General features: G+C 49.4%; 13 protein-coding genes across 18 annotated transcripts; 7 read left to right on the top strand and 6 right to left on the bottom strand.

Annotated features, from left to right (window-relative positions):
- Positions 1 to 25: 25 nt before the first annotated feature.
- Positions 26 to 1,418, bottom strand: FOXG_11445 (pantoate-beta-alanine ligase). The gene has a single exon (XM_018391066.1). It carries the CDS (start codon positions 1,251 to 1,253, stop codon positions 126 to 128), a length of 1,128 nt encoding a protein of 375 aa, XP_018249649.1. The 5' UTR covers positions 1,254 to 1,418; the 3' UTR covers positions 26 to 125.
- A 406-nt stretch (positions 1,419 to 1,824) lies between these two features.
- On the bottom strand, positions 1,825 to 3,906 carry FOXG_11444 (uncharacterized protein; the record flags this gene model as incomplete). Its single annotated transcript, XM_018391065.1, has 4 exons — positions 1,825 to 2,343; positions 2,396 to 3,427; positions 3,484 to 3,595; positions 3,655 to 3,906. The coding sequence occupies 4 exons, from the start codon at positions 3,904 to 3,906 to the stop codon at positions 2,036 to 2,038; spliced, it is 1,704 nt and encodes a 567-aa protein (XP_018249648.1). The 3' UTR covers positions 1,825 to 2,035.
- Positions 3,907 to 5,354: 1,448 nt separating this feature from the next.
- FOXG_20537 (uncharacterized protein) lies at positions 5,355 to 5,447 on the bottom strand (the record flags this gene model as incomplete). The annotated part of the gene is made up of 1 exon (XM_018400820.1): positions 5,355 to 5,447. One exon carries the CDS (start codon positions 5,445 to 5,447, stop codon positions 5,355 to 5,357), a length of 93 nt encoding a protein of 30 aa, XP_018249647.1.
- Positions 5,448 to 6,525: 1,078 nt separating this feature from the next.
- On the top strand, positions 6,526 to 8,312 carry FOXG_11443 (aldehyde dehydrogenase (NAD+); the record flags this gene model as incomplete). The annotated part of the gene is made up of 3 exons (XM_018391064.1): positions 6,526 to 6,830; positions 6,886 to 7,085; positions 7,138 to 8,312. The coding sequence occupies 3 exons, from the start codon at positions 6,526 to 6,528 to the stop codon at positions 8,310 to 8,312; spliced, it is 1,680 nt and encodes a 559-aa protein (XP_018249646.1).
- FOXG_11441 (uncharacterized protein) lies at positions 7,064 to 11,428 on the bottom strand. Of its 2 annotated transcripts, XM_018391061.1 has the most exons (3): positions 10,986 to 11,428; positions 10,683 to 10,923; positions 7,064 to 10,636 (listed from the first exon to the last, which is right to left on the bottom strand). In XM_018391061.1, exons 1-3 carry the CDS (start codon positions 11,204 to 11,206, stop codon positions 9,797 to 9,799), a joined length of 1,302 nt encoding a protein of 433 aa, XP_018249643.1. In that variant the 5' UTR covers positions 11,207 to 11,428; the 3' UTR covers positions 7,064 to 9,796. The 2 variants fall into 2 exon arrangements, with proteins under 2 accessions (XP_018249643.1, XP_018249644.1); XM_018391062.1 differs by having other exon boundaries at positions 10,683 to 11,428.
- FOXG_11442 (uncharacterized protein) lies at positions 8,708 to 9,609 on the top strand (the record flags this gene model as incomplete). Its single annotated transcript, XM_018391063.1, has 4 exons — positions 8,708 to 9,156; positions 9,330 to 9,433; positions 9,492 to 9,532; positions 9,586 to 9,609. 4 exons carry the CDS (start codon positions 8,708 to 8,710, stop codon positions 9,607 to 9,609), a joined length of 618 nt encoding a protein of 205 aa, XP_018249645.1.
- Positions 11,429 to 11,563: 135 nt separating the features above from the next.
- On the bottom strand, positions 11,564 to 18,450 carry FOXG_11439 (uncharacterized protein). 2 transcript variants are annotated; one of them, XM_018391059.1, is made up of 3 exons: positions 18,137 to 18,450; positions 16,474 to 18,068; positions 11,564 to 16,396 (listed from the first exon to the last, which is right to left on the bottom strand). In XM_018391059.1, exons 2-3 carry the CDS (start codon positions 16,591 to 16,593, stop codon positions 15,650 to 15,652), a joined length of 867 nt encoding a protein of 288 aa, XP_018249639.1. In that variant the 5' UTR covers positions 16,594 to 18,068; positions 18,137 to 18,450; the 3' UTR covers positions 11,564 to 15,649. The 2 variants fall into 2 exon arrangements, with proteins under 2 accessions (XP_018249639.1, XP_018249638.1); XM_018391058.1 differs by having other exon boundaries at positions 16,474 to 18,450.
- FOXG_20536 (uncharacterized protein) lies at positions 11,756 to 12,685 on the top strand. The gene is made up of 2 exons (XM_018400819.1): positions 11,756 to 11,782; positions 11,833 to 12,685. The coding sequence occupies exon 2, from the start codon at positions 12,266 to 12,268 to the stop codon at positions 12,572 to 12,574; it is 309 nt and encodes a 102-aa protein (XP_018249642.1). The 5' UTR covers positions 11,756 to 11,782; positions 11,833 to 12,265; the 3' UTR covers positions 12,575 to 12,685.
- Positions 12,883 to 15,760, top strand: FOXG_11440 (uncharacterized protein). The gene is made up of 3 exons (XM_018391060.1): positions 12,883 to 13,391; positions 13,441 to 14,797; positions 14,850 to 15,760. Exons 1-3 carry the CDS (start codon positions 12,944 to 12,946, stop codon positions 15,430 to 15,432), a joined length of 2,388 nt encoding a protein of 795 aa, XP_018249641.1. The 5' UTR covers positions 12,883 to 12,943; the 3' UTR covers positions 15,433 to 15,760.
- Positions 16,854 to 18,436, top strand: FOXG_11438 (uncharacterized protein). The gene is made up of 2 exons (XM_018391057.1): positions 16,854 to 17,169; positions 17,247 to 18,436. The coding sequence occupies exons 1-2, from the start codon at positions 17,153 to 17,155 to the stop codon at positions 18,160 to 18,162; spliced, it is 933 nt and encodes a 310-aa protein (XP_018249640.1). The 5' UTR covers positions 16,854 to 17,152; the 3' UTR covers positions 18,163 to 18,436.
- Positions 18,451 to 18,600: 150 nt separating the features above from the next.
- FOXG_11437 (uncharacterized protein) lies at positions 18,601 to 20,817 on the top strand. 4 transcript variants are annotated; one of them, XM_018391056.1, is made up of 4 exons: positions 18,601 to 19,434; positions 19,510 to 19,546; positions 19,600 to 19,634; positions 19,696 to 20,794. In XM_018391056.1, the coding sequence occupies exons 1-3, from the start codon at positions 18,759 to 18,761 to the stop codon at positions 19,601 to 19,603; spliced, it is 717 nt and encodes a 238-aa protein (XP_018249637.1). In that variant the 5' UTR covers positions 18,601 to 18,758; the 3' UTR covers positions 19,604 to 19,634; positions 19,696 to 20,794. The 4 variants fall into 4 exon arrangements, with proteins under 4 accessions (XP_018249637.1, XP_018249634.1, XP_018249635.1 ...); XM_018391053.1 differs by having other exon boundaries at positions 19,510 to 19,634; positions 19,696 to 20,817; XM_018391054.1 differs by having other exon boundaries at positions 19,510 to 20,794.
- A 103-nt stretch (positions 20,818 to 20,920) lies between these two features.
- On the bottom strand, positions 20,921 to 21,133 carry FOXG_20535 (uncharacterized protein; the record flags this gene model as incomplete). The annotated part of the gene is made up of 1 exon (XM_018400818.1): positions 20,921 to 21,133. The coding sequence occupies one exon, from the start codon at positions 21,131 to 21,133 to the stop codon at positions 20,921 to 20,923; it is 213 nt and encodes a 70-aa protein (XP_018249633.1).
- Positions 21,134 to 21,247: 114 nt separating this feature from the next.
- On the top strand, positions 21,248 to 23,648 carry FOXG_11436 (succinate-semialdehyde dehydrogenase (NADP+)). Its single transcript, XM_018391052.1, has 5 exons — positions 21,248 to 21,696; positions 21,772 to 21,853; positions 21,910 to 22,086; positions 22,139 to 22,743; positions 22,796 to 23,648. The coding sequence occupies exons 1-5, from the start codon at positions 21,661 to 21,663 to the stop codon at positions 23,108 to 23,110; spliced, it is 1,215 nt and encodes a 404-aa protein (XP_018249632.1). The 5' UTR covers positions 21,248 to 21,660; the 3' UTR covers positions 23,111 to 23,648.
- The last annotated feature ends 131 nt before the right edge of the window (positions 23,649 to 23,779 follow it).

The following is a 23,779-nucleotide window of genomic DNA, read 5'->3' as shown; positions in this document are numbered from 1 at the left end:
CTTAGGATCGAGGTTCTACGTTTTCTTACCTCCCTTAGCTAGCCCAATGTTATAGGCTCGTTTTTTGAACAGTCGAGGTCTGTTCGGGTATACTTTTTAGGTTTCATTTCTCATATTACCAGCGTCTATGAATCCTTAGGCTCTTGGGGCTTGAGGATGATATTGTCTATCAAACGTACCGCTGGACCTCCACTGAAGCCCAGGTCCTCGCCTTTCTGAGCCTGCTCCACTGGTAACATCTTAATCGCTGCGCTCATAACAGCTCCGCGCGATGGATCAACCTCATCGATTTCCACTAATGTTTCTGGATCTGCCAGAGATATGTAGTCGACCTCGAAGAGCACACGTTCTGTGGGAGGAAGCGTGGATTGGCGGGATGCCGTAGCATCGATAAAATTGTATGCAGCGCCAAGAATGTCTTCTCTCTTGCGCGAAGCCTTAGTGTTGTATACGTCGGCAGCGGTAAATAGGGCATGGGGAAGCACTGTAGCGACAGCTCTTCGTCTTGGCCCAAGATACACATTCCGAGAACTCAAAGCAAGGCCATCGAGTTCACGTTGTGTGGGTTCAACGACAACCTCCATGGGCAGGATGAAATCCTTAACCATTCGACGGATGACAACTGTTTGTTGGACGTCCTTCTGACCAAAGTACACACGCTCGGGCTGGACAATGTTGAATAGCTTTAAGCACACTGTCGCAACACCTCGGAAGAATGTTGGTCTGCTGGCACCCTCCAATACTTCCCCAACGGGCGTGATTGTAACAAAGCTTCCTTTACTATTAACTTCCTGGCCTGGAAAGCCGCTGGGGTACATCTCTGGTGTCGTTGGCGCAAACACAGCAGAGATGCGACCCAAGTTTCCTCCATCGTCTGCAAGTTCTCTATCCAGTGCAGCCAGCTTCTTTGCGTCTTCATCCCAGGTGACTGGATATGATGATAGGTCTTCTTTTATGCCAAATTGCGCCGGATTGACATATATGCTCACGACAACATGATGATTCTCCTTTGCAGCGGCGCGTATCAACGCCAGATGGCCCTCGTGAAGAGCGCCCATAGTGGGCACGAGGCCGACTGATCGGTGATTCACGACATGAGGGTTACGCCAGCGACGGACAGCTTCGACGGATCGGAGAACACGGATCGGAGACTTGGCCAGGGTCTCGAGGCGGGAAGAAGTCGAGCAAGAAGAAGCCGTGCGGATGAAGGTCGCAAAGGGCGGGCGATGTCGGAGGAAGCGTAGAGGAAGCATTGTGTTGACAATTCGAAAATTCAAGAGGTAAGAAATAAAGAAAGAAAGAAAATTTCAGTCAATGCTGAAATATACCATCGTTAGTGGGCGCAGTAAACTCTCGTGATGGTTTCTGCCGCGGAGTTTTGAGGACGGTTTGAGTCGGAATTCTTGGTGGAGTTGGAGATGGCAGGGGTATCTTTTTTGGAGTTGTCGTCGGGGGAATGTGAAAGGCGGTTACCCTGTACCCACACCATTTGCTTCAATGCAATGCAAAGCGACGTCGACTACGTTAGTGATACTCAATGGATATCAAGTCCGACAAATTTGTTTGGCTCTAATACATATACTCAAGACTCTGTAATTATTATTAATGACTGGATGAATCGTAGATATCACTTCACGTTGTGAGTGATAAGTCTTGAACATATTCAATCGCTTCTCTTGGCTTTTAGACGAAGGCGGCTAGAAGCTGTTTTGTAGATATCGACAGGTAGTCTTAAAATATCTGGAAAGAACATGATAAACGTAACATGGGGAACTGATATCGTGTTCATTAGAATACTGGGTGTTGGAAACGGCCGATCAAAGGTAAGTAAAACATTATCTATATTATTGAGACGTCTAAAATAGGAGATTGTCTTGGCTCCGATCATAACCTGGCCACCATTCTATGTGTTGAAATCGAAGGCTCAACTTGGGCATTCATTGTCCATCACGACCCGTAAGGCGGTCTTCTCAAGCTTATACCCTCCATACCCACGATTCTATCACATCAATGAAACTTCAAAGGGAGGGGAATTCTAAGCGGCACCGCCAGTAAGGTTCTCAAGCTTAAGCTTGTTCCAGCGAGTGAGCAAGCTGATCAAGAATGAGAAGCCAGTAAAGGCAATAGCCATGGCGAAGACGATATGTAAGCCCTTCATGTAACCGTCAATGACGATAGGAAGTTCTTGAGAATTGAAGGATTCACGAAGAGCGGTAGCTCCAGTGAGAATCAATCGTCCCTTGCTGATTTGAGGAGCATTCTCGCCAATATTGAGGAGCATCTGGTTGACAAAGGCAGCCTGCCCCGCAGAGACGATGTAGGCACCGCCAAGACCCTGGAAGACTATATACAGTTAGCTATTTGTTCTCGACGAACACCAGCAGGGAGAACTTACATAGAAGAATACCGGTAGCAGAAGCAAGATCCTTGGGGTCAACAGTACCCTGGACAGCAATCATGGGAATCTGGAAGGCAACACCCCAGCCGACACCAGCAATGATTTGGTAGCCAATCCACTTTCCAGTAGAAGTGTCAACATCAAGGAGGTACAGCAGACCAGCACCAACAGTCGCAAGGGCAGCACCGCCGATGAGGAGAGGCTGGTAGAAGCCAGTAGCAGTAACAAGACCTCCACTGATAATAGTGGCGAAAGTGACCGCGAGAATAAGAGGCAAGTTACGAACACCACTGCTCGTAGGAGAAGCGTTGTGAACAGACTGGAAGTAGATGGGGATGTAGTAGATGGCGAGGAAGAAAGAACCGGCAAAGATGAAAGCAAAGGCGCTCATAACCCAGACGGTGCGGTTCTTGAGGATGCGGACAGGAATCATGGATCGCTCACCCTGAACATAACAGGAGATGGCCCAGACGATGGAGATGGCGACCCATCCAACGAGCAGACCGATAACAACAGAGGAGTCCCAAGCGTGAGCCTGTCCACCGTACTGAACAGCGAGAATATACGAGATGGTGAGGCCCATCATCAGAACAATTCCAAGGGGGTCCATCTGAAGGAACTTCTCAAGAAGAGGGGCCTTGACGGGAATAGCAGCACGGGGAGTCTTGAAGAACAAGAAGATGATGCCGGCAGAGAGTCCTCCGATGGGGAGGTTGATGTAGAAACACCATCGCCAAGAGACGTGGTCAGTGAAGGCACCACCAAGGAGAGGTCCAATGACACTGGCGATACCGTAGGCGGCGCCAATGATACCAGTGAAAGCAGGTCGCTTCTTAGGAGGAGCAGAGAAACCGATGATGGTGTAAGCGCCAGCACCTAGACCAGCACCGCCAACGCCGGCGATGGCTCGACCAGTGATGAGGGCTTCGGCATTGGGAGCGGCACCGCAGATGACAGAACCGAGCTCGAAGATGAGAATGGCGACGATGAAGGATGTCTTCAGGGGGAAGTACTTGTATATTTTACCCCCTTTGATAATGTTAGCGACAAGTTGGGGAAAAAGGGGCTAAGGCTTTGTGACTTACAAGTTGACTGGAAAGCACCGACAGTCATGAAGAAAGCAGCACCATACCATCCGACCTTGTCAAGACCCTTGAACTCATCCGTGATCTTGGGAATAGCCGTTGCCACAATAGTCTATTGCACCCTCCATATTAGCTCTCTGAATGTTGGCTTGTGATGGAGGCGTGACTTACCAAGTCAAGGGAGAAGAGAAATACTGCCATGACAAGAGCAAGAACAATGAAGAACATGTTAATGCCGGTAGGATATTCATCTTCGTCAACCTCATCACTGTCGTTGTTACCTGAGACTGTGCCGGCCTCAACATCTTCATCCTGTTTCTCCTCCTTCTTCTCCTGAACATCCTCTCCTCGAAGTGTTGAAGTTGTAGACTCGGGGCGATCTGTGGTCGCAGGGACCTCGAGCTTTTTTGGTTCGGCAGACATGGCGTCTGATTTTCGTTTACCTATAAGCTTAAGCCTATAGATCGTGTTGAATTAAGCTTATATCGAAGTTTCTGACCCTGAGAAAAAGGGGTAGATATTGTATAAGTGCTCGAAAGCTGGTCTCGATGCTCTGAAAGACTGACACATTTTGGTTGACAGCGAGATACGACTATCTTTATAACCTACGAGAACAATGAGATAATCTCATCTCACTAACTGTCTGACTTTTCTGGTCCCAGGAGTTAAGCTCATGGCCCTGCACAAAATCCGCCCCAAGCATAACGATATCGCATCACAGTGCTGCGCATAGTATGGGCTGTCAGCATAACGGCCGGGCATAAGACAAAGCAACCAGCCAGTAAAGAGGCTGCGGAGTGGCGGACTCCACCACATGTCCGCGCCTACACCCTCCATGATGATATCTCGTAAGCCCAATTGGGCTTGAACCAGCCAAGACTCCGACGCTAACAATGAAACGCTCGCCAATACCTGCGGACATCTGAATGAGCCTTAATGACAGGGCCTTGCTCATACTCATTCTGAAGTGCACGATGTTTTAGCTTATGGAGCGTTATTGTGCCGAAAATGAGCTGCATGTTTGTGGCGTTGATGGAATCTGAAACTATCTGTGACAATATTGGTCCGAACAGGCGGATAAAAGACGCTGTTTCCAAATAAGCAATCTCAAAAGAGGATAGGTTGTGATGATAGAGCCAATTTATGCCACGTGTTGTTGTTGTTCACTATGAGAAGATTCGGTGTAAGTCGATATCTTGTCAAGGATCTAGGTTATCCGTCCTGTTGGGTTCGCTTACACGGAGACTTGGCCCGAAGTCAGTTAACCTCATAGTGGTCCCGCATAACACTTGGCATAATCTTCATGTTGAAACAACAGCAGCTCAACACTGAGATGGAGAATTTTGCACGCACGAGAGGGTCAGATAATGACAATTTAATGACTCACTTGACCGAGAAGGTAACGAATAAGTGCCTAATTAGCCAAATAAGACGTAATAAAATATCGCCAACTCAAGTTTACCAGCTAAGAAGCACAGCCAAACTTGAATACGCGGAGTGTACAGTAAGATCAAGTCTGACGGCCCTTCGGTAGCCCCGGAGTTAAGACTCATAGGGAAAATGATGCTGCATCAGGGACTGCAAGACACCAAGGGTCTCGGATTTAGCCCACGTTTGTTGGCATCATCTTATCTCACCCGTCAGCATCCTGCTGGGAGAATCTTGCAATACCAGTCCTATCAAAGCGCCTAAACACCCAACGACCTAGAGGCTAGAGGTGATGATTCTCTAGGAATTGGTCGCAGACCCTAGGCATACCAAGAACAGAGTCGAGGGTGATCACCCGCCAGTCACATCATTTGCGTGTCTCGTTTCTTATCCGCGGACAAGTCCTCGGTGATTTTTTGTTATTGTAAGAAAGGGATGAATTGTCATTCCGCAATCGTGTTCACGGACGAATGACGGACCATGGCGGACCAAAGCTGGCGGAGTTTGCAAGTGCCGATGCGCTGATATGAGGCCATATCCAAGCGGCTCTGTTGGTATGGGAGGGCCAAGCTTTTCTGCTGACGAAGCGACAGAGGGGTTGGTTGGAGATCATCTTGGAACTGACCTTAAGAGGGGTAGTTTCTGATAAATAAGCTCTTCAATGATCAGAATCTGATCTCACATGTCGGAGACTTTGATCGGAGACTTTGGATTCGATGATGATGGCGGCTAAAGTCGACATTGGTAAGATGGTGTTGGAATCAACAGGATGAGGTGATATGTTAATACGTCTTTTCGGAAAGGAATTTATCCCTACAAAACAAACAGTCTTTTTGATATATCGCTGAGACCGACGTGAAGATCCTCTCGATTAACATCCATCCCAGCTTCAACTTGACAGGCAGCCTTGTGGGGCATGATCCTCTCCAGGACAACTGTTCGACATCTTGGCCACTATACCATATGCGGTGAGTTATGCGGTCCGGGAATGATGCCGGTCCATGAATTGGCGAGAAGACACTGTACGAACCGATACTCTCAGCAACAAAGAGGATCTTTTGACGGCTAGTTCAAATGGCAGAATAAGGTAGTGAAGTAAGCCAACCCTACATCACCAGAGAAGCGCTTATAACATCCAGGCGCATCACAACCAGAGAGAGCTCACCACCAAGTCAATTGACTTTTTATAATCCCCAACCTCGGTAGCTGCTATCGATAAGAGCTGTCATGATCGCCAAGCTGGCTAGGCTGGCTCGCCTCGCCTCGCTTCGTGTCTTTTTACCTGATCTGGGCAACAGTCCAACTAAACTCAATCAGTAAGGTCTAAGCGGTTTCATGACGTTGAACCACAGCTCCAATTGCCGGCCCCTCAATCATCCGCCGGCGGCGTAGATGACCTTTACCGAAACGAGGCAAAGGATTGCACATTTGCCAGAGCTTCTGAAGCTTATCAATTGCTCAAGAGAGTAACTCTCGAGGCCATTGACTGTGGGGGATGCAGGTGATACAGTTGAGAAACAGATACAGTACATACTTACCTAGCTAGACTCAAGTTGGTGGTGTTGGGTTGGATTGGATCCCGAGCTACCCCTCTCAAGCCTCCAGTCTCCAGCCATGTCTCTGAGGAGCTATAAGAAGATGGGCGCTGCCCTTGCATCGAGACTTCCACTCGTTGGTTTCTGTCGTTCAGTGTATCCTTCTCTATCTCGACCCTCAACACAATCGCTGTATCGACTCTCATTATCTCCTCTTGGCCGATCTATCACAACTACACAGAAACGCTTCAGCAACATGTCGGACTTGTTCGTGAACCTCGAGGCCCCCAACGGCGTCAAGTATACGCAGCCGACCGGCCTCTTCATCAACAACGAGTTTGTTCCTGGCTCATCGAAGCAAAAGATTACATCCATCGACCCTGCGTGAGTAGGCTTCTCTACAGTCTTCGAAACTCAAGCTAATATGATATCCTCCCAGCACCGAGAAGGAAATCGCCACAGTTCACGCAGCCAGTGCCGACGATGTAGATAAGGCTGTGAAGGCCGCCCATGCCGCTTTCCATGCACCCTCATGGAAGAAGATGCCCCCTCCTCAGCGAGGCGCTCTTATGAACAAGCTCGCCGACTACATTGAGGAGCGCACACAGATGTTCGCTACCTCTGAGGCCTGGGACAATGGTAAGATAGCACTACCAAATGCTTGATTTACGAATCACTGACACAATGGCAGGTAAGATTTACGCCGATGCTGAGGGCGGCGACGTTGTCGAGGTCATCAACACTATCCGCTACTACGCCGGCTGGGCCGACAAGATCACGGGACAAACCATCACCGCCAACCCCAACAAGCTCGCATACACTCTCCGCCAACCCCTCGGTGTAGTCGCCCAGATCATCCCCTGGAACTACCCTCTCGCCATGGCCGCCTGGAAGATCGGTCCTGCGCTAGCATGCGGTAACACCATCGTTATGAAGGCCGCTGAGCAAACACCACTCAGCATACTTCTCCTCGGTCAGGCTTTCAAGGACGTCGGATTCCCTCCTGGTGTTTTCAACGCTCTTAACGGTTATGGTGGCGAGGCCGGTCCTCCCCTGGTCCAGCACCCTCTTGTTGAGAAGGTTGCCTTCACTGGCTCAACTGCTACGGGTGCTAAGATCATGGAGATGGCCTCCAAGACCCTCAAGAACATTACCCTTGAGACGGGTGGCAAGTCGCCTCTCTTGGTCTTCTCCGACTGTGACCTCGATGAGGCTGTCAAGTGGTCACACATGGGCATCATGTCCAACCAGGGCCAGATCTGCACAGCTACTTCTCGCCTATTGGTTCAGGACAAGGTCTACGACGAATTTGTCCAGAGATTCATCGAGACCACCAAGACTGTCAGCAAGGTCGGCCACCAATGGGATTCCGAGACCTATCAGGGTCCCCAAGTCTCTCGACAGCAGTACGACCGTATTCTTGAGTATATAAAGATTGGAAAGTCTGAAGGCGCTACTTTGCTCGCTGGTGGCCAGCCTGTCGATGCCTCAAAGAAGGGTTTCTTCGTCCAGCCCACCGTCTTCGGCGACGTGCACCACCAAATGCGAGTCTTCCGCGAGGAGATTTTCGGCCCTGTCGTTGTCATCACCAAGTTCAGCAGCGAAGAGGAGGCTCTCAAGCTCGCCAACGACTCTACATACGGTCTCGGCGCAGCTGTCTTCACCAAGGACGTGGAGCGCGCGCACCGCGTCGCTGCTGAGATCGAGGCCGGTATGGTCTGGATTAACAGCACACAAGACAGCGAACCCTACATCCCCTTCGGTGGTGTCAAGCAGAGCGGTATCGGTCGTGAGCTCGGTGAGGCTGGCCTCGAGGCGTACAGCAACACAAAGTCCGTACACGTCAACCTTGGTTCTCGTCTGTAAGCTGAAAAGTGTGTGAAACTCTGAGCATATGACAGGGGTCTGTGGAATAGGAGTTTGGGCGTATTATCGTCGTATTTATGAAGGATTATTACAAATACCAGGATGCACCAATGACCAGTCAATATTGCGCTAAAGTACGCTGTTATTGAGCCTTGTGAAACTGAATTGAGGCGAAGTCTTAGTTATGAGCCCACTGATCTCCGCTTGTGAGGCTACAGTATGGCTTAGCCCGTCGTTGCCGCCCCTAGTAGTGATACACGTCATAGCAGCTTTAGAAGCCCTGTATACAGTGACTGACTGCACGCGACAGCTGCATTATTTAGTTCCCTATTTATTTCATTTAATTTAGTCCTAATCAATCTATCATCCGTTATCGATCATCACAATATCCAAAAATGTCGGCTCTGCCTCCACCCAACTATTCCGACTTGGAATTGCCCTCCTACGATACCACTGCTGCTCCCAACTACACAACCCCCACCACTATAACCCGCCCCAAAGATTCAATTCTCGGCCCTGCAACGCTCTTCATCGCAGGGCGCTTCATCTACTCAACCGACCCCCAAGACCCTCCACTCTACGAATTCTCCCACGACATCAGCTACCTCCACGATAACGATCGCAATGTCAAAGTCGAGCGCATAGATCCCGTTACAAAGACATCCGCCGGTCTGCCCCAGGTCGTGCTAAAAAACCGACACCTATTCGATCTCAAGCATCCCACTGCTGCCGAGTTCCCGTCTTTTCCGTACCATGCCGAAGCCACCTCACAACGAGCGCTGACAAGCTTTGGGGTGTCATGTTTTCGCTCCGGTAATATTCTGCGACAGCTCAAAGGCTTTCGGTTCGAGCGGATGGTGAGAGGGCCAGGTCGTAAGTTTCGAGCTGATGGTGTACTGTACGAAGCTTGCGAATCGCGGAGTAAAGGCGTCGCATACGAGTGGAGAGACTGCTATAGCGACATAATAGCGAGAGAAATCCAGGATGAACAAGGCCATATAAGTCTATTCGTTACAGCAGAGATGACCCAGGAACTTCGCGATGCGCTCGTTACCGCGTGGGTGATCAGGATATGGTCCGAGTTGTCAAATGGAAACAAGTCGGCGACTCGTCTAATGATGGTGGGCTCTCGTCCATAAAATATTTCAAGTGTACGGTTCTCGCTTATGTCAGTCACAGACAAGTGCGGCACGCGGACAGAGGATGTTGGGAGTATGATCGTGAGTGCATCTATGGCTTATGTCAGGATATACAATGCTGACGGCGCAATTAGACGTTTGACGATACCATGAACTGACCGTATTTTGGATCCAAGTTATCAGCGTTGTTACTTTTGCTTTTGCACATTTATTCGAAAGTCAGGCTGGCCCATTTCGATCACATCTCGTCAAGAGATGCTCCCTTCCCGCTTCACAGAGCAGGACGGAATTTGCTATGAACCTATCTAGCGAAGCGGTATCCACTGCAAGATCTGGTTTACATAGCTAATAAATATCCCATAAGCTAATCTTGCCGTCTTTCGCACCTGCTGCGATCCAATGTGTTTTTCTCGCCGTAGCTATCCGTTGCTCTTTGACGCTGAGCCCTGTTCGGATCAACGAGCCCGTCCGCGTGTTTGAACTCCCCGTGGCTTTGTTATCGTTAGACGTAGAGTTTTCTTCCTCCGTTTGATCCGATATCATAACATCAGCGAATGTAACGGCGTAGCATCCGACTTGATGCCACTTTAACACAGCGAGCTCTTTCATGGTTTTTGTAGAGTACACTCGCACTTTAGAATCCCATCCTGCAGTAGCAAAGATTCTTCCATCGGATCGTATGTCTAGACTCTGTTGTCCGGAGTGCTTGGTGTTGATAGCTTTGAGCGGATCTTTCCACGCAACGCCCTTACGAGGAGGCTTCAGCCCCTGTGACGATGAAGACGTCAGGCCAGCAGATAGAAGTGACTTTCCCTTAGGTTCTTCGTCTACTATCTCTACTACACGCTCGGTGCTTCCAGGAGGTACAGTGTCGCCCAGAGGAAAGAACAGATCGGTAGGAATGGGATGTTTGGCGATGATAGAGTCGGCGCTGGACGTGATGAAAAAGTCGTTATAGACGCTCAGCGACAGGACAGGTTGTGAATGGGCCTGGGAATGGTACGCTGTGACCCATTGGTCATCGGACTCAAGACGGTGGACAGTTGCGTAACCATTCTCAAAGGCAGCAATGAGCGTGAGAGCGTCTTTGTGATGCAGGAGAGCAAGGCACATGGCCATGCCCGTTTTATCACCAGCTTTGATGGTATGAATCCGTCTTTGTGAAGGCAATTGGTAGATGTCGATCTATGAATATCAGCCCTGGTCACAATGTGGTAGAGGTTCTCCATACAGCGTCTGAGTGCAAAGTATTAGGCACCGCGATCAGCACCTCAGAGGCGGTAGCGACGGAGCCAGGCGCACTTGAACAAATGGCGAAAGCACAGAAATTCAAGGTATTGACCTCAAGGAGATGTAGCATCCATGGTTGCGGTCTTGGTGTTGCCACTTCTTCCACTGGCAATGCTGTGCTGAGATGCTCCTCATCTGCCTCGCCAAGTTTCCACACTATGAGCTTTAAATCACGACCATGCCTGCAAACTGTTGTCAGTAAATCCATTTCCCAGTCATTACTGATTTTCAAGAGAGCAATTACGTGATGATTTTGTCGTCACCCCAGCCGCCAATACCCAATAGAGCCTTTTCGTGAGGGCGCCAAACGGCTCGTGGGCGCATTATTGTGAGGTCCCATAGCACCACGAAGCCATCCGCATCGCCAGTAATGAGGCGCTCATTGGATCTAATAAATGCTGCCGTGTGAACTTGAGATTTGTGTCCGCGCAATATGGATTTTGGTGTCGGTGTTGAAGGATCCATGTTGTTGATGAGTATGTGTGGTCATGGTAAGGAATTGAAAGCTGCTTAAGTTGGGTTGGTTTTCTAGAAGTCGCTGTGGGACAATCATCGTATGAAGTCCAGATCTATGAACATTAGCCTGTCGGCCATGTTAAGACTGATGAATAGTCCATTTAACCGCATCTCAGAGAGCATATCAGTTGTACAAAGAGTTTGATTCTATCCTGAGTTGTTTCGGACGAGATATAGGGTGGCAAATTCATTGCTGGGCCATTGCCTACATAGCCTGGCTGATCGATACGGACAAACGGATCAGCGAATTAATTTCTAAACACTTAGACTACATGGTAGTCTAGGTATCTACAATCTAGGTACATAGCATCATGCAGGAACGAATTTTATATGTCCCTAAAAAAATGTTATATATTTCATACTGGAAACATCTCAAGACTTTCTTGAGGTCGTACTCTTATGTGCTACCATTGGTTGCCAGGCCCGAGTTATTTTGGGCTATTGCTTTCGTCCTACCTATATCACTTACAACCGAATTTCCAAAATTGTTGTATATTTCGGGCGTACCCGTGCCACTCAAATCGTGTAGCTCACTCGCATCGTACATCGTCTGATGGGGCTGACTCTTGCCGTAGGAAAAGACATCGTGGTGCACGAGCGACATTGACAGCCGATTCAATAAGCGAAGCCTGCGGATGGATGGAAGCCATGTTCGATCCTAACACGAGCATCCCTCTCTTCCGGATTCCGGTAATTTCAGGCATTAGCATGTAAGCCGAGTTTCATCAATCCTGGGCGCCACATGTGTAATCCATACATATAACACTGGAGTCATACGTGACAGTCAAATTCCCTCAAGGAACCAACTTCAGCTTTGTCCTATAAGCTCCGTCGCCAACTTTGGTGGATAGTCTTGCACGCATCTGTCATGCAGGTTGAGCCATATGGCCGGACACTTGACTCTTGTAGCGTCCAGCATCATCATGCCTCTTTTAGCGCATACTCCTTTCTGTTCTTAATAATAAGACAGGACAGAACTGAAATTGAACACAGACGCCATCCGGTGTAATGGTCTCAGTACCAGTCAGCCTGCTCTCCGAATCACAGCCGAGAGAAGAGGCTACTTGTACTCGCACGACAGCCGGAGTACGCTCCGTGATTATTGGCTTGCGTACCTTGGTTAAGGTGATGGTATTTCGCCATATAACCGTGAGGCAGCGCTCGGAAACTGGCGGGCACATCCAGCTGTTAGAGGAGCTCAGACACCTAATGCTGACCGACATCGATGCACTCTTGAATTTATATTCATCAAGTCCCGTCCGGTTCATTCTCTTGTTCATGGTCATCCATTACCACACCCCGCCTTATCGCTCCTAGTCCTTACTCCGACTGTGGAGCCACAACCACAATCCCGAACCTGCGACGGTTTTCTATACCGAGCCCGGGGTAGGGAGACCGGACCAGAAGCCGTGGCCTGGCCCAAGCAATGATTTCATTCCATGCTTCCGTTCAATCTTCTAGAATCTTTCGACTTGTAGGTGGCCGGTCATCTGGCCTCAAATGTAACAGCAAAAGCATTCATTCTGCAACACCAAAACTCCAAAGCTGTGCCGTCTACTTCAGCATTCTGAACGGGAAATCCCACACCATTGCCCTGGCCTCCTATAGAGAGCCAGGTAGGTTATAGTGTCTGCTCAAACAAGCCCCCATGACATCGCCGTTCTTGGTGTCAGTTTCGGTGCGGCGATGCAAAATGAAGACTCCAATGAAAGGCAGACAATGCCGTTCCCTGCGGAATGGCAAGGTTATTCACCAGGACCCTATGCGACCGACAACAACCTCGACTTTGAAATGTTCGATCTTGAAGTTCAGCGGCATTCCCATATGGGGGCGACACCGATCTCCGAACCTCCGAACATCAGCCAAGACCCTACAGGTCTATCCATGGAAAATCCCAGAGAGATGACTATTCAAAGTCCCATGCCGACGTCAAATCCGACTCCAGTCAAAGGAAAAAGAGTCCGAACAGGATGTCTTACATGCCGTGAGAGACATCTCAAGTGTGACGAAGCCGTGCCCAATTGCATGAACTGCCGGAAGCGAGGCCGTGAATGTAAGAGAGGAGTACGTCTTAACTTTCTGGAAATCAACCTCCATCGGCCTGCTGCTACACCAAGTCCTGGAGGCTGGGAAGGTACGGAGCTTCCGGTCGAGATGAATAATTTGTGCTAATCCAGTCGTAGTCGAGTTCCAAGATGAATCGCGAGACATTGCTTCAGAATATCAGGGCGGACTTGGACGATATGCGCCGTACGCTTCTGAAATTGTCGACGATAGCGATGACCGGCAAGAAGTAGTGAATTTAGTCACCGCAACTAATATCCAAGATATAGATGCATCAGCTGATAGACTTCAACCTGGTTCGCAACATCGTTTCAACTATACTCAGGATAACGCCACAGCCAAACCTTCAGAAAATTCAAAATTCAAAGCAGACACCGGTATCAAGCTTGAGCTTAACGAGAATGAACATGGGACTCTGAGCGACGCGTCCCATATAGCCACACCATCGTCATCGACAAAGGCTGTTGTGACCCCACGAGCAGAAGTATTTCCAGAGCAGCTCATGGCAATGAGGAACCGTCCTCTGGCACAGCAAACGTCAACTGAAGAGGTCGAAAACTTGGCGATACCCCAGATAGACACACCGCCTCGAATAGAAAGACCGCTTGCCGAACAAGTCTTCCAGGATGACCATGTGCAACCTTCAGCAACCCAAAGCAACGAACCGGTGGGCCGCAACATATTGACATCAGCCGAAGAAATTCATTACATGCAAGTCTTTGTCGAAGAAGTTGCTGTTTGGATGGATTCGTTCAACCGGGAGAAACATTTCACCCGAAGCATTCCGTATCACGCTCTGAGGTCGACAATGCTCCTCAATGCCCTTCTTGCATGTGGTGTCAAACATACTTCTCTGGCTGCCCCCGAGAATCATGACAAAGCGCTGTTCTACTACAATACCGCAACCACGCAGCTTCTTCGAAGCCTCCAGAACCCTGATCGAAATACCGCCGAGTGTGCCACGACAGCGATCGTTCTGAACGTATACGAGATTATGTGCGAAAAGCCTGCCCAGCGTATGAGCCATATAGCAGGTTCGCGAGCCCTTGTGCGAGAATGTGGATGGGATGCCAGAAGTACAGGGATTGGACTGGCCTGCTTCTGGCTGAACATAGGGATTGAAGTTCTCAATTGCCTGGCAACAAATTGGCAGACAACGTGGAGTCCCGACGAATGGGGAATGAGTCTTGGATCTCGTAACAATAACCAAGATGACGAGGACGAGGACGAACAAACCTGGGTACATCGTGCGCTCTACATCATTGCAAAGGTTGCAAACTTCCGAGCGACTGCGTCACGATCCGATGAGATTAGTTCCCAAAACGAACAAATGTGGGTAAGAAATCGTCTTTCGCAGTGGCATGAGCTCAGAAACCTCTGTGATGGTTGGAACATCCATTGCCCGAGAAAGATGCGTCCCTTTGGTTATGTAAAAGCGGAAAAATCGACAAGCAAATCGCTATTTCCTGGTATATGGTACGTGAAATATCATCCCAACTGCTGAAGCATGTGGTTAATCCGTGCTTAGGATGATCCAGCGGGAGGCAACAATTGGCCAGCTGCTTTCACACACTGCGCATTGTATCCTTTCACAGACACACCCCCTGGAATCTCCAGCGTCTTCAGAGAGGCTGAGATTCTTACAGCTGCAGCATGCCTATCAGGTCTGCGGCATTGTCGCCCACACCACAGACAAGGGGGTTGCTACAGTTGCGATCCGTTGCTTGGCAATTACAGCTGCTGTGCTAACGAATCCAAACGAACAAGATGAGGTCCTCGAGATCCTTGATAGGTTTAATAGCACAAATGGCTGGCGCTTGGGTGCCGTCGAGATGGAGCTCAAGAGAAAATGGGGTTGGGAGCGTATGAAGATGCCCACCTCGAGCCCGAAAACAGAGAACAGCCAAGATTCGGTAATATCAGCGGCCCGAAGAGCCTCCATGTCTTTGACGCCGTCGAGAATTTTGACACCGCCTGTCATGGGCCCGGCGGGAACGAAACCACCAGTCAACCCATTGAGCTTCGCCGATTTCAGGCTACCCAACCATCCGTACCAGAATTGGTATGAGCCACCAAGTCGATCGAGCTCGTTCGATCCACCAACATCGTAGGGACTCAAAAGCTCACAGAACGTACCTAGTTGACAAGGAAAGCCCTGTCATGCCAAAGGTTGGAAGATGAGATATTTATGGCGAATAAAGGGTAAAATAGACGGCGTTGGGATATCTATTGCTTTTGTCTATATTGCGGGAATTGGAGTCTTGTTTATCGGTTCAATAGAATGTCAGGGCAGATTCTCTGATATGTTCACGGGGCGCGTTGCGTCGTTCAAGAGCTTCCCCCAGGCTGAAAATTCATACTGTAGCCTCCGGTCTTCTCGTCCTTGACCATCTGGAAGTTGTTCGTGCTCAATCCAAATGGCTTCAAGATGCCGTTTCCAAGATCTTTCAGCTTACCCCACATCTCACCCATCTCTTTCTCTTGTGCTGCTTTGACGCGAGGAGGTAAGTCTCGTAATTGCTTCCGAACTACTCGAAGATCTGCCGGGGCCAAGCTTTCAGGTTTGGCGGCAAGTGCTTTACAGTCTTCTTCTGCACCAGCAAGATTATGCCAACCGCCAGCCTCTGAACGACCGCGGGCTCTTCGCATGAGAGCTTTGCATCGAATGCGTTGAATATTGGCCTGAAGTGCCTTGAGCTCCCCATCGTCTGCACTGGGTACTGGAGCGGCACGTGAAGCACCACTGCTGATTATCTCCTCTTCAACATCGTCGTCTTCCTTCTTCTCTTTCTCTTCATCAGACTTTTTGCCGTCAGAGCTCAGTCGAGGGTCACTCTGCTCAAGCTTCTCCAGCGCTTTAAGGGAGTCAGAAGCTGACTTTATGGCCTCCTTCCAATCCTCAAGTTGGATATGGCAGGCGGCAATGTTACTGTAGATGACTGCGCGTGGATAATGTAGATATTTAGGACAGGAGTTGATTGCATCGTCGTATTTGTCCAGAGCTTCTTGGTACTTCTTGGCAGAAAACAAAGTGTTCGCCTCCTCTTTGGACACAGTTGACTCCTTCACTAAAGCCTGCATGCAAGTGTTAGTAGATGAGGTTGGGTACCAAAGTAAAAGAGAGTGATGGGATAGAAAATGAGGCCACTCACTTCTTCCTCTTCTGGTGTGAACTTTAGCTCCTGTCCATCTACAGAATTGGCGTTGTCTTTCGCTTTTTCGACGTCCGGCGACTTGGCCACATCATCTTTGCTGGGCTCGGTTGTGCTCATATTCGTTGGCAAGGACGAATGACGTATGATTATTACGACAAAGATCAAACACTAAAATAAAAAGACAGAATTGTCTTATTGATACAAGCGGGATTGGTCAAAACACTGCAAAAATCAATTGCAAGTGGCGGGGACTGGCTGTGTTGAGAGACGGAAACAAATGGATGTTTAATGAAGAAACATCAAAAGCACAATCTCATGAGCCTCAATGAATTCCATGTGGTTCCTGCCCGTCCTGCCCACCTTAATCATCTGCTAGGCTACAGTGGGCTTAGTGGAAATACACTGCCCCGCCGCGGGGTATTCAGCGGAATGATTCACTGTTGATTCACTACTAATCAGCGAGCAAAAAGTTGCCCCGCGCTTGTTAGGTTCCGTTCTTGTTCCGTTATCAAAATCTCGCGATCGCCTCGTCTTTCTTTTCTTAAATCTCTCCCTTGCTAATCGTACCTCCTCACTATAACAAGTTCTGATCTGCCGTGTTTTTTTCGTTCTGATACCGCATCCCGATACCCATCCGCTTTCCCTACTTCCAACACTCTTGGTTTTTCCAGACGCAATGGCTCCTCGTACCGAGTATGTTTATTCTGCTTGACTAACATTCAAGCATTGTTCGATCGCGAGCGTTATACTGACCAGATCTCACTCTCTAGTTTCCCACCTGTTCGGGCCTGTCTTTTCGACATGGACGGCCTCCTTCTCGACACCGAAGACATCTACACCAAGTGTGTCAACATCATCCTCGAAAAGTATGGCAAGGGAACTCTCCCATGGTCTATCAAGGCCAAGCTTCAGGGCCGCCCTGGTCCTCAGGCCAATAAGATCTTTCACGACTGGGCTCAGCTCCCCATCACCTCCGAAGAGTACATCGCCGAGAACACGATGCTCCAGAAGCAGCTGTTTCCCCACACAAAGCCTCTCCCTGGCATCGTCGACTTGCTTGGCCACCTAGGCCGAACCCGATACTGGGAGGTCAAGGATGGTGCTACTACTGGAGCTAAGGACAAGTCTAGCAGTGAGCCTCAACGTGTTCACATCGCTCTGGCCACTAGCTCTCATCTTGGCAACTTCCGTGTCAAGACAAACCACCTCGAGGAGCTTTTTGCTGTTTTCCCTTCCCACCGCCGTGTTCTTGGAGACGATTCCCGCCTGACTCCCGGCCGTGGAAAGCCTCTGCCCGACATCTTCCTTCTCGCTCTGAAGACCATCAACGACAGCCTTCCTGCTGGCGAACGACCCATCACCCCCGAGGAGTGTCTTGTTTTCGAAGATTCAGTCCCTGGTGTCGAGGCTGGTCGTCGTGCCGGTATGCGCGTGATCTGGTGCCCCCACCCGATGTTGAAGAAGGAGTACGATGGACGGGAGGCTGAGGTCCTCGCTGGGCGCACTGGTGAGGCTGGAGAAGTCGATCTCCATCAGGTTGGTGAGATTGACGATGGCTGGGCCGAGTACATGCTCAGCCTTGCTGACTTCCCCTACGAAAAGTTTGGCATCGTCGTACCTCCTATCGAGGTTGAGAAGGAAGATTGTATGAAAGAGATACCCGAAGAGATTGTTGCTGAAGTCTAGGAGACTGAGCCGATCATTCCTGGCGGGCCGCTGGTGATGAAGAAGTCGTTGGACTTTGGTCCGCGCAACTAGATGAATGGCAAATGCGCCATTTTTCGTGTTACTTCTGGCGAATGACCATTGATGAGAATATGACGAGAACTGAACGGATTAGACAAAAAGGTGTGGTGTAAAGAATTTGCTACTATATAGTTGGCTTGCTTTGTTGCGTTCTTCACACACGAGAATAGATAAGGAATCTCAGGACATGATACCCAAGCAAGAATCCATTACCTATTTCTATGTGACATGTCATGACTGGACCCTGTAAACTTACGGTAATAGGAGCGTATTAAGATCGACAATTTAGACGTGCGGTACGTCTCCCCGCGTTTCAACCCCAGGATGAGCTGCAAGTGTGGGGAGAGGAATAAGACCACCTCGAGTTGAGAGTAATACCACCACAGTGTCAGCTTCATGTGCTTTGATCAACGTGTCACCGTCTATGTCATGCCATTACAGAGACAGCATGCTCCCGAGATTTCCCTATGTATGCTATATGAACCCAATGTTTCTCACGATGCTGTTCAATTGTTGTCCATCATCAATGTCACCCGATGGCTTCAATATTGTCTTTGCCGCTTCATCTTATTGCTGATATTCTGCGTCTGCTGGATAACATCCAAGAGCTTCCTCCTATTCTACTAAGCCATCGAATATTTTACTCTGCTCTTTTGGATACACCAAGTCTGCCTGTGGATATCATTCGCAATCACATTCCCGACAACTTGCTTCCGTTGGCTTTTACCGCATTCAAGTCGCAAACGTCGGTAAGGGAGACAAGTGGTATAAGCGTGGAAGAGTTTCTGACTCATTGCTACAACAATTCTATGCGAAATGTGGACGGCAGTCAAATTCACTTGACTCTAGGTGAAGCCCTTGAGGTTGCCAGAGTCAATGATGCATTGTCGGGCTTAAGGGATGAGTTTGCTTTGTGTTCCTTGAGGAAACTTCATGGTGTAAACCAAGATGAGCCCATGGCAAGTGACCACGGCCTCTCTCCTGGCGAATACTATCGTATCTCTCGTGCATTTTATCGATTTCAGATATATCGAAACCTTTTCCTCGACAAGGAGCAGGAGATTAATCTTTTCCCTTCTTATGACGAGGATGAAGACGAAGATTTGAGCTCCGACAACGAACTGAAAAAGCTGTTCTTTGATCGGCATTCTCCATGGGTCAATGAACAACTGGCCTGTGTTTACGACTTTCTTGAGACGAGATTAACTGGTGGTAAGCTTGACATCCCAATAAGTCCTTCACATACAGACTCCAAATGAGCTATCCTAACTTGCGCCCGGAATATAGTCATGCTGACCATCTTGTCCGCGACCCCAGCCTATCGGCAAGTTGTTGTCAATGGCTTTCAATGGGGAGACAATCTTACCGAGTGGCTAGCTGAAAAGACCCAATCGTTTGAGGAGCAGAAATGCGTGAGCGGCAACACTTATCTGGCACTATGTGCTTTTTTTATGCTTACTGACGATATCCCAGCTGTCTCTCGGTCTTCCTCGTCTCAGTCAGCTTCTCAAGGCCTCGACCTACCAAGAGTGGCAAACGTCACTTGGTGGGGCTACGAACCCTTGCCAAAGCCGACTTGAAGACGATCTCGAGGAGTTCAACCGCGGAAGAAGGCCAAATGAGGAGAACGGAGTTTGGAGGGCCAAAGATATTGACAAGCTAACCAGGGAAGTTGACGCCGACGATGTGTTTACCGACGATCAACCCAGACAGACATGGATGAAGGTACACTATGATCATGCGCATGAGAGATATCGCTTAGGATATCATGCCTTTGCCCCAATGAGGTTTATCTATGGGCTGAGAGGCATCGGATATGTCATGTGGGATGCAGAGAGAATGAAGAATGATGCCTGTAAAGTCACCTTGGACAAGGCGTACCGAGGCGATGCTGTTTTCTAGGCGACTTGCACGAAAGTCGAGTTTGGAATTTGGGATACTTGTGAATCAACAGCTGTTTATGTCTAATCTGGAGTACCTTAGAGCCTAACTGTCAGTTCAAGCCCTCATACTAACGTCTTTGCACCTAATTGCATGCCGACGAGGACTCGATTTGTGCTGATGGGCCAGGGCATCCGTGGGAATATAATCTAGCCCGAGACCTCGATCTCAAGTGAGAAACGGTTGCTCTCGTAAGGTATATATGATCAGACAAGCTGAGGATAACTTAGAATGAACTTGGCAGGTAAGTGCAGTTCATCTTATGCGCCCACGCTGAAGGGTCAAGTCAAGGATGCTTAAATTGATTATTGTGATTTCCCCAGATTGTGGAAGAAGGTGTATCGGCCTTGCCTAATCAAGAAGTTTCGCGCGATGGCTAGTAAGGGAGTATCGCATTTGGCTGCCGGAATCTGTCGGAGTAAGGGAGGCGCAAGAATAGAACATCGCGATCCATCATGGTGGCGGGGGTCAAATGGGGAAGTGGGTTTACCTTGAGGGACTGTTTGCCAGCTCTGGACACTATCTTGTTCGCTGTGCTCTGGATGATCCCATCACTATATGTCTCAGATGCTCGGTAATGGCAATTATACTATGCAGTGCAATACACCATTACTTAAGGATGATCCGAGATAAGATTCTTCTCTTGGAATTCTAGCCGCCATGTCGCATTCTGAGTGCATCAAACCTGCCAGCACGGCCCGGTCAAGCAACCGAACCAAGAGGTGTAGTTTATGAGGCCTACAAAACACCTCCATGTCTACTTCGGCTCCGTGGGATCATCAGGCTCTTTCGGTACAGGAATTCTCCATACAAATGCTGACAAACCATGCCGGAGCATCATCATGAGAAGTCCAACTGCCTTTGACAAATTTCTAGGCTTCTCATGATGAGACGTCATCTCCACAGTTTTCCCCAGAAACTTGCCCCAGAAGCCAATCGAGTTGACAACCACCTCGGCATACCAACCCATAAAGAGTAATAGAAATGCACGAGTTCTTTACATGGCCATGAACACCTCGGTTCCCGGGGCCGGATTCTAATTCCCGATCTCCAACTACCGGAGCCGTAAGCCAACCCCGGCCCGGTCCCGGTCTTTACCGGTTCCTCCAAAGGGTATTTTCAGTGAGGAATCGCTTGATTTACAGTGGTCCTCCCCTCCACATCCCCGACCTCGCAGCTCCATGACCCCAATTGGAACCGGAACTGGGAGGTTCTTTGACATGACTGGTCTCAATTGAAGCAATATTTCACTATACGGACATAATTCAACGGTTAGGACAGGCTCGGCCGGTGGGGTTACAATGGTTTAGCGCGCCCATGTGACGTTTGTTAGGAGCTCTCGTGGATCTTTTCGTTTTTATTTACTTGGACGTAGACCGGAACTTTTTTGTAGCTCGGCCCTTATCCCTCAACTTCTTTCTCTTCCAATTCTTTGACCTTTCCTTCTCTTTTACTCGAGCGAAGTCTTCATCGTCAAATTCATAAAACACCGACATAATGGCTGAGAGCTACCACAAGGAGGTCATTGCTGGCGTATGTGCCCCTCAGTCATGAGGCACCTCATCTGCCCCTCATTGAGATTCGCGATGCTAACATTGAACTCAACAGCTTAAGGACAAGAGCCTTTTCATCCAGGATGCTTTCGTCGATGGAAAATGGGTCTCCAAGGAGAACAAGTTCGATGTCTTCGGTTCGTGACACCGTCATCATGAGTACCGATTGTCCAGAAGCTAATTGGAACTTCAGAGCCCTCCACTGCCACCGTCCTCGGCCAAGTTGCCAACTGTACGCTCGAAGATTTCCAGACTGCCATCAAGAGCGCCGATGCTGCCCAGACAAAGTACTTTGAGAGCACAACTGGTGCCAGTCGTGGCGCCCTTCTGAGGAAGTGGTATGACCTGGTTCTCTCTCACCAGGAGGACCGTACGTTGTCTCTTTCAAATGCTTCCAATTGCACACTTAACATGACCTCTAGTCGCCAAGATCCTCTCTCTCGAGAACGGAAAGACATACGCCGAAGCCCTGGGTGAGGTTATCTATTCTGCCAGCTTCATCTCCTGGTTCGCTGAGGAGGCCACTCGATCCTACGGTGTCACCATCCCCTCATCCTCTCCTCATACCACCCTCATGACCATCCGGGAGCCCGTCGGTGTTTGCGGCATCATCACCCCCTGGAACTTCCCCGCCGCCATGATCACCCGCAAGATTGCTCCCGCTCTGGCTGCCGGATGCTCCGTCGTCATCAAGCCCCCCTCCGAGACTCCCTACTCCGCTCTTGCTTTCACCAAGCTCGCCATCGAGGCCGGCCTTCCTCCTGCCACTATCCAGGTTCTTCCCACTCGCGACCGCCAGGCTGCTACTGAGCTGTGCACAAACCCTCTCGTCAAGAAGATATCTTTCACTGGTTCTACTGGCGTTGGAAAGTACCTTGCCAAGCTTGCTACTGGTACCTTGAAGAAGGTCAGCCTGGAGCTTGGTGGAAACGCCCCTTTCATTGTCTTTGAGGATGCTGATCTTGACCTCGCTGCCGAGGGCGCCATGTTCTGCAAGTTCCGATGCTCTGGTCAAACCCTGTGTCTGGTAAGTCGAGACATTCTCCGTGTAGGATAAGACGTAGCTAACGCATCTTCAGCGCCAACCGACTCTATGTCCAGAAGAGTGTCGCCAAGGAGTTCACTGCCAAGCTCGTCGAGAAGGTCAACGCCCTGAAGATGGGCGGCGGTCTCGACAAGTCCACCACCCAAGGTCCCCTCGTCAACAAATCTGCTGTCGACAAGGTCAAGGAGCACATTGCCGATGCCACCTCCAAGGGCGCCAAGATCGCCACCGGCGGCAGCACCCCCGACAGCCCCGGATTCTTCCACCAGCCCACCGTCCTCACTGGCGTCACACAAGAAATGGCCGTCGCCAAGGACGAGACATTCGGTCCCCTTGCCCCTGTCTTTGAGTTCGAGACCGAGGAGGATGCCATCCGTCTGGCCAACGACACCGAGTTCGGTCTCGCTGGATACTTCTTCTCCAAGGACGTCAGCCGTGTTATGCGTGTTGCCCACAAGTTGCAAGTCGGCATGGTGGGTGCCAACACAGGCAAGATCAGTGCTGCTGAGGCACCTTTTGGCGGTGTCAAGGAGAGCGGCTACGGAAAGGAGGGCAGTCTGTACGGTATGGCTGAGTACCAAAACATCAAGTCTATTACCATTGGCAACCTCAACAATTAGAGTGGGAGTTGCGTAAAAGAATTTGAGCGAGCAAAAAGGGATTTGTTTTATTTAGCATGATAATGACGAGGTGGGAAAGCCTCACAGAATAACGACCGAGATCAAAAGCATGATCTCTAAAATAAAAAGAGTAAAACATCAGTCTTGATTGTGACAACATCTGTTCAAAATTGTTCACTCCTAATGGTTGACATCAAGCCAATGGTGTATCTACTGATCGAAATTGATTGCCTCTATCTCTTGTCATCAACACAAGTGTCTTAGTACTAGTTTGTTGAACCCGATGCCTATTCAGATCATTCATGGCGATTATGTTGCCAACTGGTCTGGAAAGTGACATATGTTATCCCCGCATTTGCGATCTCCAAAGCATGTATGCATGCATCTATTACTATAGC

The sequence above is a fragment of the Fusarium oxysporum genome, chromosome 10 (genome assembly GCF_000149955.1).
Source record: "Fusarium oxysporum f. sp. lycopersici 4287 chromosome 10, whole genome shotgun sequence".
NCBI lineage: Eukaryota > Fungi > Ascomycota > Sordariomycetes > Hypocreales > Nectriaceae > Fusarium > Fusarium oxysporum.
Note: the sequence above shows the minus strand (reverse complement) of the source record. Positions and strands in the feature narration are given on the sequence as shown.

Excerpts from the sequence above, each read along its gene's own strand:
- FOXG_11439 (XM_018391058.1), bottom strand. The coding sequence starts at position 16,593 with ATGAGCACAACCGAGCCCAGCAAAGATGATGTGGCCAAGTCGCCGGAC. Across the intron at positions 16,397-16,473 it reads TCACACCAGAAGAGGAAGAA|GCTTTAGTGAAGGAGTCAAC; the intron begins GTGAGTGGCCTC and ends ACTTGCATGCAG.
- FOXG_11445 (XM_018391066.1), bottom strand. The coding sequence starts at position 1,253 with ATGCTTCCTCTACGCTTCCTCCGACATCGCCCGCCCTTTGCGACCTTC.
- FOXG_11441 (XM_018391061.1), bottom strand. The coding sequence starts at position 11,206 with ATGGATCCTTCAACACCGACACCAAAATCCATATTGCGCGGACACAAA. Across the intron at positions 10,924-10,985 it reads GGTGACGACAAAATCATCAC|GCATGGTCGTGATTTAAAGC; the intron begins GTAATTGCTCTC and ends AACAGTTTGCAG. Across the intron at positions 10,637-10,682 it reads ATACTTTGCACTCAGACGCT|ATCGACATCTACCAATTGCC; the intron begins GTATGGAGAACC and ends TGATATTCATAG.
- FOXG_11440 (XM_018391060.1), top strand. The coding sequence starts at position 12,944 with ATGCAAAATGAAGACTCCAATGAAAGGCAGACAATGCCGTTCCCTGCG. Across the intron at positions 13,392-13,440 it reads AAGTCCTGGAGGCTGGGAAG|TCGAGTTCCAAGATGAATCG; the intron begins GTACGGAGCTTC and ends ATCCAGTCGTAG. Across the intron at positions 14,798-14,849 it reads TCGCTATTTCCTGGTATATG|GATGATCCAGCGGGAGGCAA; the intron begins GTACGTGAAATA and ends ATCCGTGCTTAG.
- FOXG_11436 (XM_018391052.1), top strand. The coding sequence starts at position 21,661 with ATGGCTGAGAGCTACCACAAGGAGGTCATTGCTGGC. Across the intron at positions 21,697-21,771 it reads ACAAGGAGGTCATTGCTGGC|CTTAAGGACAAGAGCCTTTT; the intron begins GTATGTGCCCCT and ends TGAACTCAACAG. Across the intron at positions 21,854-21,909 it reads GAACAAGTTCGATGTCTTCG|AGCCCTCCACTGCCACCGTC; the intron begins GTTCGTGACACC and ends TTGGAACTTCAG.
- FOXG_20536 (XM_018400819.1), top strand. The coding sequence starts at position 12,266 with ATGGTCTCAGTACCAGTCAGCCTGCTCTCCGAATCACAGCCGAGAGAA.
- FOXG_11437 (XM_018391053.1), top strand. The coding sequence starts at position 18,759 with ATGGCTTCAATATTGTCTTTGCCGCTTCATCTTATTGCTGATATTCTG. Across the intron at positions 19,435-19,509 it reads TGAGACGAGATTAACTGGTG|TCATGCTGACCATCTTGTCC; the intron begins GTAAGCTTGACA and ends CCCGGAATATAG. Across the intron at positions 19,635-19,695 it reads CGTTTGAGGAGCAGAAATGC|CTGTCTCTCGGTCTTCCTCG; the intron begins GTGAGCGGCAAC and ends ACGATATCCCAG.